At 36.4% G+C, this 14,273-nt stretch overlaps 2 protein-coding genes across 3 annotated transcripts in view; one reads left to right on the top strand and one right to left on the bottom strand.

The window, feature by feature from the left end:
• The window catches only part of LOC122272596 (monocarboxylate transporter 12), a gene marked incomplete at its 3' end in the record, with an annotated part of 552,146 nt that overhangs the window by 338,628 nt on the left and 199,245 nt on the right, over positions 1 to 14,273 (top strand).
• Positions 1 to 14,273, bottom strand: part of LOC107450699 (clotting factor C) — a 34,798-nt gene that overhangs the window by 18,680 nt on the left and 1,845 nt on the right. For both annotated transcript variants that reach the window (XM_016066551.3, XM_071182941.1), the window contains exons 2-6: positions 12,263 to 12,319; positions 10,585 to 10,654; positions 8,530 to 8,654; positions 3,919 to 4,077; positions 1,040 to 1,210 (exon numbers count right to left, since the gene is read on the bottom strand). In XM_016066551.3, the coding sequence (XP_015922037.1) occupies positions 1,040 to 1,210; positions 3,919 to 4,077; positions 8,530 to 8,654; positions 10,585 to 10,654; positions 12,263 to 12,319 (582 nt within the window). The remainder of the gene's footprint in view (positions 1 to 1,039; positions 1,211 to 3,918; positions 4,078 to 8,529; positions 8,655 to 10,584; positions 10,655 to 12,262; positions 12,320 to 14,273) is intronic.

Below are 14,273 nucleotides of genomic sequence, written 5' to 3'. Positions count from 1 at the left end.
ANTATATATAACCTTCGATGAGCAGCCCACCCAATTTTTTAGGCTTACGACTACAAATGTTCAACTCCGTAGCCTTGTAATTTTAAACTCAATCCAGAAGACAAGGGATCAAGTATTGGGAGAAATTCGCCTTCGGAGTACTTTTTGATGAAACTAATACGGATTTGCTTTACACGGAGAGGAAAACCACTAAAACTTCCTACGGTTAGTTGGACGACAAAGGGACTCTAACCCATGATCCAGCGGAACACTGAGGATATGTTACGTCGGTGCAAGCCGGGTGCGGAATCCGTTTCCACCAACCATTGCTGAGATTCGAATTTACCTCATTGGAAAGCGAACGCTCTATCCCCTAGGCCAGGGGTGGCGAACCTTTATACACCAACGTGCCATTTTTTTCTAAAAAGTTGTTTAATGAGGTCATAGACGTGCCGTCAAATAATTTTGACTTCTTGATTATTGGGAAATAATAATACTAAATACTATCAACTCAAAACTCGTTATTTACATTGAAAAAAATTTTTCTTGCAATGTCTCAGTTATACGCGTTATTCAACTTAAAGTAACATCAGTGAGACTTCTGTTGTTGCAGATTAGATGACAAGTAACTTAGATTAGGTTACAAGTTGTTAGTTTAAGCAGGACTGTTAATTTTTCTGCTAGTTATTTATTGTTAGCTTGTTTTTTATGGTTATTAGTTGTTTTTTTTAGCATTTATTGTTAATTTTTTTATTAATAATTGTTTATTATTTTGTGTGTTTTTGTGAATTTTAATTTAATTGTTACATAATTTTCATAATGCAATAACATTTGCGTAATAACAATTCATAGTGTAATAACCAATGTGATCGGTGGCGTGCCCAAAATATTGTGTCGGGTGCTATAAATGGCACGCGTGCCACTGGTTCGCCATCCCTGCCCTAGGCCCTTCTGCGCTAGGCTCAAATTAACAAGGACGCGAAGCTTAAGCATATGGCCGGTTATAAATTAAATAAAGACAACTCCACAGTAGATTCCTGAATCAGAAGAGTCTTCCTACCTGTGACGCAGGAAGGAAGTGTTGGCCTCCATTCCTGTCCAGGAAAGCAGTGGTATCGACCTTCGTACAAACCATCACATATGACGTCGCACTGTGTTCCTTCCATCCCCACACTGCAATTAAAGAAACTTCCACCCAGTATCTCCGGTTCACCACACCACACACTATTTGCTGAAAGAGAGAAATCACGAAAGGTTGAAAAACCTTTTATTCCAATGAAGCAAACCTTTCATCCTAAAAGGATTAAAAATTATTGCCACTTAGGTCCATCATGACGTTTTGGATGACGTCACACTAGGATCAAATTGCATCGTCCATTGAAATTTCATGACAATGTGGCTACAGCATACAATACGTTGCGAAAACAAACCTTTTAATGACCTAGATTTAAGATTATTTTCACCTTGAGAATAGCTTCATGAAAGGATTTTATCACGCTTGAAAACCCTGACTCAATCTCGATTTAAGAGTTTTATAGAGAAACTTGTTTTCCAAGGTTTTGAATTAGGGTCATGTGCGTAGAATAGAGCAGATCGTCACAGATCTTGTTTTAAGGTTAGAAGATTTACACGCGAACCGCATAAAAACCTTTTCAGGTTTACATCAAAAAGTTTTTGCTTTCACTCAGCAAAATATGGGTCGTGACTTTATTGGAGTTTGGGTGAGGCTGAAAAATTCTTTTAACGTAAAATAAAGATTGCTGAATGGGTATAATTTTGTCAGGCAATTTATATCACGTATTGTACAGGGTGTTCCAAAATTATCTTTACAACTTCAAAAATTCATAACTTCGAACATAAACAAGATATTTTTATTCTGTCTTTTGCATGTATTACTGCAACTAATAAAGTTTTTTTTTCAATAGGCTGAAAAGTTATAAGTGAGGATGTGGACACCACAACAGAAAGCTCAATGCGTCTCATGGTTCATAGAGACGAAATCAGATACACAGGTTCAACGGAACTTCAGGACAAATTTCGAAAGAGACCCTCCATCCGTGCATGGCACACAAGCTTCATGAGCACCGGATCAGTACTGCATAAAAGTGGAGCCGGACGACACAGCACAAGTCCAGAAAATGTGGAGCGAATACGGCCATGAGACGCATTGAGCTTTCTGTTGTGGTGTCCACATCCTCACTTATAACTTTTCAGCCTATTGAAAGAAAAAACTTTATTAGTTGTAGTAATACATGCAAAAGACTGAATAAAAATATCTTGTTTATGTTCGAAGTTATGATTTTTTGAAGTTGTAAAGATAATTTTGGAACACCCTGTATTTTACTCACATCAAAAGATAATGTCGAATATCCATCATCAGTTTAGTAAGAGGATCAAACGAATATTTTTATATTTCCTTCCAGTTGGAGGCCTGTTTAAGGCTGTTCTCATTGTAGTCGGGGGGAGACCTGATGGATGAAATATCAAGTTTTCTCAACGGTAATCAGAGTTGCGTGAATCGCAAGAAGTGTGAATGGCCCTTTAGTTTGCATAGCCGATGTTTAAATCCTCAGACTGCGTTTTCAATTCCAAGATCCCAGCCGAAGTCAAACATCACCGCTTGAATGAGTCTGCGTAGGGACCGAGGGTGTGTGGTCCTCGTTAAACTGTTCTACCGTAAAGTTCTCGACTTCGCGTGCAGGTCGTCGGGTTACCGAAGCAGGGGTGCCCTCTGCAGAGGATCAAAATTGCGATGACATGTCTTCGGATCCTCGATTGGGATGTTTCCCAGACCGTCGCCAATAGCCCATTGTGCAGCTCTAGTGCGACGTAAATGAACTACAACAACAACAATGTAAAAACTAAAAAAAAATTTGTAAAAAGATTAAAGTGAAAAATTGTTTAATACACATTTTCCTCCGTGTCAAATTAAGTTTAACATCTCTTGTTATATTCCTTGTTATATTTACCTAAATTAAAAGGAATATAACAAGCGATCTTCCAACCTTGTATGAAAATGAGTCAAATTGAACTTTTATAATAGATCTCTTGAGTTAACCTGAGAAAAAGATGTCGCTGGTACCTGAGTCACGGAGGCGATTACCCACGCCACATTCACACAAAAACAGAGAGAAACATCCTTGCCCTAAACGGGATTCAAACCCCCAGTCAATCAGACGCAATCATCATTTATTACTTTTCTGCCACTTCTATGGTAACTCATACTATTAAATGTTTTTTTTTTTTTATCGATATTGAGTGTACACAGTAAAACAAGAAAGCTCATAAATTGACAAAAAAAATTATAAAATACGCTTTGAAGTTTATGATATTTGGCAGTCACAATTTAAATTATAATTATTCTGTAAAAAGGTCTAGTTTTGTGTTGCAGCGGTTACAAACTTTAACAAGAACGTAGGAATGCCCATTTATAGAACTCACATTTAGACTGCTCATTTTAAGCAACTATTGTAGCAAATTACTTTACGCAAAATACTTTAGTTCTTTTATCGTGACTTGGGATTAACTTGACAAACTCGGTACGATAACTTAGATAATCCGGTTCGATAACTACCGGTACGATAACTACCGTGCCGTTTTTAAATCCTAGTGTGAGCTACCAATAAAAAAAGAACTACCAAAACGTTGTTTGCAGCCTATAAAATAACATTTCTAGTAAACATAAACTGAATTTGAACTGAACCATAAGAGACAAAAATAAAATTCCGCAGAATGCAAAAAGAAGGAAACACCAACACTCTGAATAACTTTTGATCTAATATGGGCTTGAGCCAATCTTAATAGTTTGGTGGTCTCATCTTCAGGCTATATTTCAAACACTATAAACTTAAACCCTTTTTCAGCATGTTAAACTGAGGTCCTCGAACCATTCAGGCTGGTGTAGAATAAAGAAAATTTTATTTCAAGGATGACACATACCTGTGACGCATCGTGGCAGAGGTGGACGCCACTCCCTGATGCACTCATAGCGTCCTTCGTAGAATCCATTACAAGTGATGTCACACCGAGTTCCTCTCGATCCAAGTGTACAGTTGAAACTACTTCTTCCCGTGTGCTCTAATTCACAGTGCGACATCGCTTAAACATAAATACATATTTTAACTGTGGAAAAGGTCTGGTTTAACTGAATGCTTCCTTAAAACCGATTTAGAAAACTTCCGGTGTGTCCGCTTATGAAGCGATGTTTATTTTGTGACTTTACCCTTCATAAGAGTTTCTTAAGTAATTTCTAAAACAAATTTAAGAAAATTCATATAATATTAAAGTGTTGTCATGTTTTGACAGTTTGATTGGCTAAATTTTTGTTTTATTTTGGGTAGACTGCTTACTGAGTCTCATTTGTTGTTTTGTTAAAAGTTAGATTGAACGAACGCGCGCTTTATTGAAAGTATAATAATACTAGGAGGCTCCGCCCCCTGCTCGCTAACGCTCTCCAACCCCCGAGAATTGCTATGTAATCCTATGTGATTCACACCGTGAACCATGGCTCGCTGCGCTCGCTCGCCAATGAACACAATGTTCTAGCACAAAGACATAGTATATTATCATCAAAGACATAGTATTTTATCATCAAAGACATAGTATTGTACTTATGTAGAAGAATTCTATCAATGTTCTTATTGGCTTTTAAAAAAGTATATTAGCTATTTAGATTGTACATGGTGAAAAAATCAAAACATTAGCTAAATGAGAAACATATTAGCAAAATAAATTATCAAATATTGCAGTTACTCACCTAAATTCAACTAAATGTGTATAATAAATTAGTTAATGCTAGAAATTCTGAAAGTTTTAGAAAAAAATTTTATTATTTAAAAATATAAACTTTAAACCCTAACTTTTCCTTGTGAGATAATAACCCTCAAAAAGTCTTTCATTTTCAAGAACACAAAAATTTGTTTTATCGCCAAATGAAATATTTTTTGGTGATCAGCATTATTGAAATCAATTTCTATATTAATTAACATTTGTGATAAAGTACATAACATTTTAGAACAAAATAAGGATGTTTTACATACAATAAATTAAAATGCATGGCTGTTAGCATTACCCGAGAAATACCACGTGGAGGTCGCCATGCTGCATTTCTAATCGGGGAGTTTTGATTTTGGCAGTTCCCCTTGCCTACTGCCAATAGAAGTTTCAATTAAATTTTTTCCAAAAAACATTTTTTTCTGCAAAGCTCTAAGAAATTAACACTAAGCATTTAGAATTTCTTTGAAAACACAATTATAGATTTGGCATCTTGGAGCAATTACTGAAAGGCTGTCAAATGACTTAACTCTTGACAGGCCAACATAAAGTTGTCCATGACTAAAAACTTGTTTAGTCAATACTAAACTGATTTTCTCAAAAGTCTGACCTTGTGACTTATTTATAGTCATGGAGAAGGCCAGCCTAATTAATTCCTAATTGAGTTTAAATTAAATATTATCATGTTTTTAGGGCATGAATCTGAATTGAACAACCTGATAATGCTCACTCTGGTTATTGTTTCCGTTTTTAAAAGCGCTATATGTTGAGCCACCTCAAGTTACATTTGCCATGTGACATTTTTAGCAGCAATCATTGGTCGATTTTCTAACGTTGCCATTCGGGGAGTTGTAATGAGGCTTTTTTTTGGTGCCGTGTAAGAGAAATATATATATAGATTGAGTGGCCCGTTTTTCCAAGCTTATAGGCGTCAAAATCAGTGAAAAGTAGTAACACGAAAGACGAATTTTAACCTCCTGCGCTTAGTTTTCCACGATAAACCAACCCTAAAACTGAATACAAATGTGCGTGTCTTTCATTTAATGCAAGAAACAAACGATGAGTGTCTTCTGAGTCATTTATCTTAAAGAAATTTAGTGTATATGCATCATAAATTATTGATTCTGACCGTAAAATGAAATCTTATTTTACTGAATAATCTTGTTTCTTGCTGTAGTGTTGCCAACCTTTTTCGATGCAGTGTAGGTGAAATATATTCTTCCACTGTTTCCCAAACGGGAACCAGTGGTCCCAGATTTAAAAATAAAATATTAATTGTAAGGGGATTTCGCGAAACTAAACATACTGAATGCAAGACACCCACAGTAGTCAACAATGGAGGTTTCACAAAACAGTCAAGTATCGATGTGCCAAATTAAATTGCAATCTTCCTCTTAAGCAATGTCATTTTTAAATATAAGACATCCAAAATACGATCAAAATGGGGTGGACTAAGCCTGCAGATTCTCATAATCCCCTCTGCCCATTAAGGGAAACACATGCCCCTGATTGAAAACTTCAAAAATAGACAAATATTAAATAACACTAAACATGTTTCAAGTAATTCAAAAATAGGCGTTCATTTTCAAGAAGGGGTGAAGAAACAAAAAAAAAATGTACAGTTGATGAAAAAAAAGAGAAACAAAACTAGAAAAGCACAGAAGCCAAAAGAAAAAAATATAAGATGAAAAACAGAATGAGAATAATCATGGTAGCAGAAAGAGGCAAAACAGAGTAAAATGCATTTCAAGGCGTTATCGAAGGAACTAATGTCGTTCACATGGATATTCTTCTAGATCATCCTGATGTCATTGGGGTTGAAATACAGTGCTGGAAAAAAGTATTGAGCCACAGAAAAAAAAAGCGTAGGTAGAAAGGACTTGTATGGTTTTATTTAATAATATAGCCATAGATTATGACATAATAAAATAAATAAACATAACGAAATCGATAGCAAAATACATTGACTATCACTTTATGTGTCGATCATTTCAACGCAAAGTAAGTTGGAAAAAAAAGTATAGAATGGGTAATCAATATGAGATGTTTTCGATCTCGCAATAGATAAGAGTCACCCGGACAGAGCTCGTAAAATGCTGCTCCAAGACATCTTGATTGCACCCATCTTGAAACGTCGGTTTAAATAATATGCCCCTCCAAAGGTCACTCGAGGGGTCAATAAATTATCTCTCCTGATGCATAATTGAATTCATTTGAGTTTGTATAAATATAACTGTGATGCGGCTTAAACTATGAATGTTACCCAAGTTTGGAAAATAAGTGTGGTTCAGTCTGTCCTTCATATCGACAGTCATCCATCCAAATTAAACTTCTTAAGTTGTTTCTTTGCAATGGCTGAACGAGCATCTTTGTGCCATTTAGTAAGTGGCTCTTTTAATTGAATGTTCGGATTATTACTTAACGCTTCCCTCATTATTCCCAGTTAACTCGGGCGTAGAAGAATTTGTCCGTATGTTTTGTTTTATGACGTTTTTAATCAGCCGGAACCAAAAAAAAATTGTAATCTGCTATGATTTGAAGTTGTGTTTTGCTGTTGAATTGTGGGACAGCCCGGACAGCATACGTGATTGTATATACAATGGTTGCTGAATTTACATAGAAAGAAAGAGTGAAAAAGAAAAATGGCGTTAGGAAAGTATCACTTTGTGTTCTTCCTTGTCTTACAAAGACGAATATTTATCATTTTGTCCGAGATAACTCGAGAAAGTAAACCTGGTGGTAAATTAAAGGTTTTTTACACATAAAAAAATTAAAATTTCCAGTTAAAACTTGTGCATTATGTTTCGTTTTAGTTCCTTGTATTTATTAATGAAATAAAAAAAAATATTGATTTTTTGCATTTTTTCCCCCTTCAAAACAATTATTGAGGGTGCGGCTGCTACGTGTCATTTTTAATTTGTGAATCTTACGGTGACAAGCAAGCTTCAAGCCTCGTCTTTATTGCCTTAGTAAAAAAATTGTTTTTTTTTTATAATACTCTGTTTACTACCAGAGCTTTCAGGATTCCTGAAGTAACTATTTATTACAGCTTTCTATTTTTCTTGCAATTTGAGAACCACTTAAAGCAATTTCCTCAAAATACCTCTTTTTTAAAATTTATGAAATATTTAATGTTAAAAAAATGCCCATTAAGATTGTACAATAAATATTTTTGACATGCGATCGCCGTCCCGCAGTGGACTGATCGTTAAGACACGGTTCCCAACAGATCACCGAAGTAAAGCCTCACTGGCTGCGGTCAGTGTGCGGGTGTGTGTGACCACTTGGATCTGTCTGCGTAGGGACCGAGGGTGTGCGGTATGGGTCCTCGTTAAATTTTTCTACCGTAAAGTGCTCGACTTCGCGTGCAGGTCGTCGGGCTACCGAAGCGGGGGTGCCATCCCCTCTGTTGTGATGGCATGTCTTCGGATCACCTTCTGGGATGTTTCCCAGACCGTAACCAATAGCACATTGTGCAGCTTTAGTGCGACGTAAATGAACTACAACAATGACATACGATCGCCAAATAGCAACCTTGTTCATGATTGTTCACATCCTTCTACCAAAAATGGCGAAATAGTATCGTCGTATACCACGTGATGAAGGCGGAGCCTGGTGAACGAATTATTTATACCATGTCTCTATGGTATGTACCCTATAACATGGCTTTTACCATGCTTATGGATTTCTTATCGTCGTTGGCGAGTAATGATTTTCAGAAGATGATCTGTTTGGCGAAAGCATTGCTTACATATTTAATACAGAAGGGCCACTTACATTGGCAGGGTGGAAAAAAGGATTGCGGCCACCAAATTCCATCTTGACATCTCAGAGTCATCCTATCATCACCTCCACCAAGAAATGCATAACCGGGAAGACATCCTCCGATGCACCGCACCCTCCTTTGAGGAAGAAAAAAAATTCATTACATACGTTCTATTTTTATTGGAATGAAACAAGAAAAATAATCACACTCAGACAAGTCTTCCATTTCATCCTGCTATCAATATAATCCTCGTTCGTGGTATAATCGTACTCAAAACAAATTTATAAGTGACACTAAAATTCAATTGGGTATAATATGAAAAAAGCACAACTACTTCCACTTACTAGGAATAACATTTACCTTTTAGTTTAATTAATAAATTGAGTTTTAAATATGCTTACTAAATTCATAAACTTCGGTAAAACAACAATATAAATTATTTCCAAAGGAACTAGACTAATACAATTCCAACCTGGTGAGTAGCGACTTATAACAAGACACTTCGTTCGATGCTTTTACTTGTTGCTAGAAATCAGGTTCGCAGAAAATGCTGTTTACTAGTTAAATTTAGTAGGAATAACACGATCTGTGACGTAGGCTATAGTATACCCAATTACAGAGTATCAACTATTCAAATCTTGCTAGAGGACGCAATGACCAGTAAGACTTGGAAAAAATTTTTACAATAATATATAGTATCCAGATATAGCCGTATGATGTCACAGTGGATTGTCCTTAAGAAGATTTGTCCTTTCTTTTACCATATTATTTTTATTTATTACCCATTGGCAAAATGGGTCTTGGTTTTGATTGGATGGCGTCCACACACTTGTGTTCGAGAGTAACAGTAAGCAGTGCGCATGCGTTGCTATGGCCACCGCTGCTGATTTTCCTTTTATTTTCGCTAGCAGGCATTTTTAATGTACTTACATGATAATAATTTAAAGTATTTTTATATTCTCATAACTATTAACGTATAATTATTGCCTTGACGGTGATTTCAATATAAATATGAATTTAACGGAGACGTTCCAGAAAAGAAAAAGCATTTGGCCAATGATCGTCATAGGGCGATCCCAATTTTTTTTCACCTACCGCAGCGTTTAATTACTTCAAAAAAGGAATCAGTTGTAGATTTCTCTGTTACATGTTTGGTGGATCAACATATCCGTGAGAGGTTTTCCTTCTCCATGCCGAGTTAGTTACATCAAAAAATCCTGCGCTAGTTTGTCTCAATGCTTAGTCCAGTAGAATGGGCACAAAATAACCATGATTTGAACACTGTTAATCGAAAACTCAGATTTGGGTCCGCTCTACAACTCCACTGATAAAATAAAATTAAACAAGCACGATGGGTTAAGTGGTTGAGCTTCCCAATGAGGCGACCCTAGTTCGAATTTCAGTCGTGACTGGTTTGCACCTATCACAGTGCTGTCGCTAAAAATATCCTCCGTGGTAGACGGATCATTGGATAAAAGTCCCTTACAGGTGGGGAGGTTTTCGTGGTTTTCCTTTCTATGTAACTCAAATGCGGATAATTTCTATTAAAACGTCTTCCACGAAGGCTAGTTTGTTTCAATGTTTGACCCAGGAGTTCCTTTGTTTTCTGAGTTGAGCTGAAAATGACACTGCTAGGGGGTTGTGATAGCTAACCCTAAAAAAGGTCGGCTGCTCAACTCTGGTTATAAAATAAAATTCCTTAAAAACATTTTCTGGTTTTCCTTTCCATGTAACGCAAATGCGGGTTAATTCAATACCTCCTGGAATCACTTTAGTGCACAGTTGGAGAGATTTTGAAAGATGTCTTCTGACTGGATCGGATTTTTTTGTTGAAGGTAAACCGTGCGAAAGTCTTTTCTAGGATGTTTGGTTAATTTTATCAAATAGTTCTTCTGAGTTGGGTTTAAAATTACAAGTCTGTGGAGTTGAACATCGATAGTCAATTATCCAAATAATAGATAGGTTGTCCTACGATGGTTATAAGATCAAACATCGTCATAATTGTATACTAATTTTTAAGCCATTTTAGAGAATTTTTGCAAAAACTGAAGAAAAGAATCTCATACCTAAAACTGCTGCTTTGTGTGCAATTCATCCAGCCTAGTGCGGGACTTTCCAAACGTGGGCAAACCATACCTGCAAGAGAGAACAACATTTTATTTACTGCGCCATTACACGAACTTCCATTCAATGCCTCTGACTGCAAAGTTATATAATTTATACACACACCAGTAATTGCTACTCATTCATTGCTGTTATTTTTTATCCATTTACAAAAGAATATTTTTTTAAGCGAAATAGACATTATTGGTAGCTTTAGAACATTATGACCATTCTGTTAGCATTTTAATCGTTCCAAAATAAACTATTGCTTAGACAGGAAAAATAAACCTCTGCACTTGAACCTAACACCCCATTTGCACGATGTGTCACAAGACAACCTGTTTTTCACTTCTGATTTTCCTAGCCAGCTTTCAACCAAGCATTGCCACAAGAGATTAAACTTCAAAGTGTCATCATGTCCAGCAATGGACTGATCGTTAAGACACGGTTCACAGTAGAATACCGAAGTCAAGCCTCACTGTCAGTGTGCGGGTGGGTGTGACCACTTGGATCAGTCTGAGTAGGCGTGCGGTATGGGTCCTCGTTAAATTGTTCAACCTTAAAGTGCTGGACTTCGAATTCAGGCTTTATTTTTTAACCATCGTTGAACAGCCGACCCAATTTTATTGGTTTACGACTACTAATATTCAACTCCGTAGCCTTGTAATTTCGAACCCAATCCAGAAAACAAGGGAACTCTTGGATCGAGTATTGAGAGAAATTTGCCTCCGGGGAGGACTTTTTGATTAAGCTAACCCGCATTTCGTTACATGGAGAGGAATACCACGAGAACCTCTCACGGTTAGCCTGACGGCAAGGGGACTCTAACACATGATCCGCCTACCACTGAGGATATTTCACGTCAGCACTGTGGTCGGTGCAAGCCGGATGCGGAATTTGTATCGACTGGGATTCGAATCCGGTTCGCCTCATTGGAAGGCGAACGCTCTATTCCCTGAGCCATCGCGACTCTTCGAGTGAAGGTTGTCGGGCTTGCCATCCCCTCCGGAGAGGATCAAAATTGTGATGGCATGTCTTCGGATCAGAGATGTTTCCCAGACCGTCGCCAATAGCCCATTGTGCAGCTCTACTGCGACGTAAATAAAACTACAATAACTAAGTGCGAACCATCAAAATGCGCCTTTTCAACCCAAAATCAATAACTGAACACGTGACAACTTGGAAAAAAGAACTGTTATTTTTTAATATCTTTTCGAAATAAAAAAAGACTAGTTCAAACAATATTCTAAATAATTTAGGTAAATGGACGTAACGATTTTACCTAAATTTAATCTTTAAAAACGCAAAAAAGGTCGTAAAAGAAGTCAGTCGTGTCCATTGGATATCGAGTGCCTAAAATAAAGCTTTTCAGTCATTCCCCGAAGCAACGCTTTTTAGTTTATAATTTTGTAACCTTATTCGCTAATTAGGAACAGAATATCAATGTGAACCAATAAATGCATTAACAAACGTACTCCTTATTTGCCTTAAATTTATTTCAATATAGAATAAAAAAAGGTCATGCACTCTGATATATCTGGTCATGCTCTCTGGTCACGCAATATAGATCTCTATTAATAGTAAAATTTATTACATCACAGAATGAAATAAACAAAAAAAAAGTATGACAGAAATACTCACTGCTCACTTCATTGCCATAAGGTAACAACTGCCTCTTTCTTCTCGACCATTTCTCACCTGCAAAACAATGACGACACAATTAATTTTCACTCAATCGATTCTCCCATATAAGAACTTTTATGCATGCAGTGAGAACGGCACCACGATCAAGGCAAACGAGAGGAGTGTAGAAGTAACACTACAAATGGGATTCCACTAAGACCCCACTGAGTACGTACGATATACACGCTCATAAAATCTGTGGAAGAGAAAGTTCTGTGGTTGGTTTCTGAGCATTACAAAGATGTGGAGAAAATTTCCTTCCCCTTTAAATCTACGTCTTGACCGAGGAAGTAGGCTCACTATTGAGATGCCCTTTGCAGAAGATCTTTCCTCGTCTTTAGCCCATTGGGCAGCTCAAATGCTACGTACCAACCAATACAAATTTTAATAATAATAAGTAACAGGGGGACGAAACGTGGCTTCTGTTGTGTTACATAGTTAGTATAAAGTGTTTTTAATATTTACGTATTTATACTTTTATTTTATCGTCGACTTTTTTGAGACTGTCAATGTTCGTGACCATTTTGAATTCCATATACAAGAGAACTGCCAAGAGTTAGCTCATTGAATGTAAGAAGCGATGCTTTACATTTTTCAGAATGCAAGTTTAGCCGAAATGGAATTTAACTCGTTTTTTTTTTTTTTTTTTAGATAAATGCATCTCAAAAGTAGTTATTCGATATGAATTGTTTCGCAAAAACAAGGATGATGAAAATCCTAATCTTAAACCACAGTCTTCAAAACCACACATTTATTTTAATATTGTCATTTTTTTTTGTATCAGTAAAGTAACTATGTAGAGGAAATTATTGTAATGCAGCATAAAAAAAAAGCTGTTTAAAAGATAAATTAAGATGATCTTTTTTTAATGGATGGGTTAGCTATTCTAAGCGGAAAGAATTATCAACCTGCAGTTAAGGTAAATCAACACTCTCTATTTTGTCACTTAGAAAATTGAAAAAAAAAAAGTGAAATTACTTTTGTGATCGGTTTACTGTAGCATATTTTTTAGTAGTCACTGTAACATTTTGGATAAATTTGAATCATGCAATTGCGTGCACTACACATAGTGATGAAATTTTAAGGCAAAAATATAATTTTAAAGCATTCCAAAAATAATTAAATTCATGACATTTAATAAATTGTAAGCTCTATTAAAAAAAAAATATCAAGAAGATTTTGTGACGAAACACTACACAGACTTCATAGGAAAATTCACTACTAATCTGCGACAATCTCAATCCTTATTTATCAAAAGATTGAGTCGAATTAGCATGTCTTATATGCAACTCAATTGATGTTTAATAATCGTAGTTGTAGTTACGCCACGATACTCCCCCACCAGAATTTTATCAGGGATAGAATTCGACGAGCGATTACCACTAGTTGCTGTATTTGTGAAAGACCGGGAGACCTGTGTTAAGTTCATCAGATGTTGAGCGTTTGTCGTGAGAACTGTATTAAGTTTACGGTTGCGTGGTCTTTCCCGTGTTGCTATTAGCAGTCGGCCGAATCCCGTTGTGTGTAAATGAGACTGAGAAGCAACAGCGCGAGGAGGACGATGATGCAGTCACAAAAAGCGAGTCAACTGTTCAATATGGTCCATCCATCGAAGTTCAAGTGTGCAAATCGATATGGGTGTTACTTTCGAGATATGCGAGTTCATATCCCGTCCGGGTCACCAATATTGGGAAAGTGCAATGCGACTATGTCAACCTTCATATCAAAAGGTAACAAAAGATTTAACGGAGTTATCATGTCTGATATACTACTGAACTGATGTTCAATAATCGTAATGGTAGTTACGCGACAATTTAAACAAAAATATTTGATTAGATTCAAAAGAGTCGGATACTTTTTTAATTTTTTTAAATCCAAAAGGAACATGAATCCTGGACGAAGATAATTAGAGCGGATATTCTCTCTCCCTCTCTCTCTCTCTCTCTCTCTCTCTATATATATATATATA

The sequence above is a fragment of the Parasteatoda tepidariorum genome, chromosome 7 (genome assembly GCF_043381705.1).
Source record: "Parasteatoda tepidariorum isolate YZ-2023 chromosome 7, CAS_Ptep_4.0, whole genome shotgun sequence".
In the NCBI taxonomy this organism is placed as follows: domain Eukaryota; kingdom Metazoa; phylum Arthropoda; class Arachnida; order Araneae; family Theridiidae; genus Parasteatoda; species Parasteatoda tepidariorum.
The sequence above is the reverse complement of the archived record's forward strand: the minus strand, read 5'-3'. Positions and strand labels throughout refer to the sequence as shown.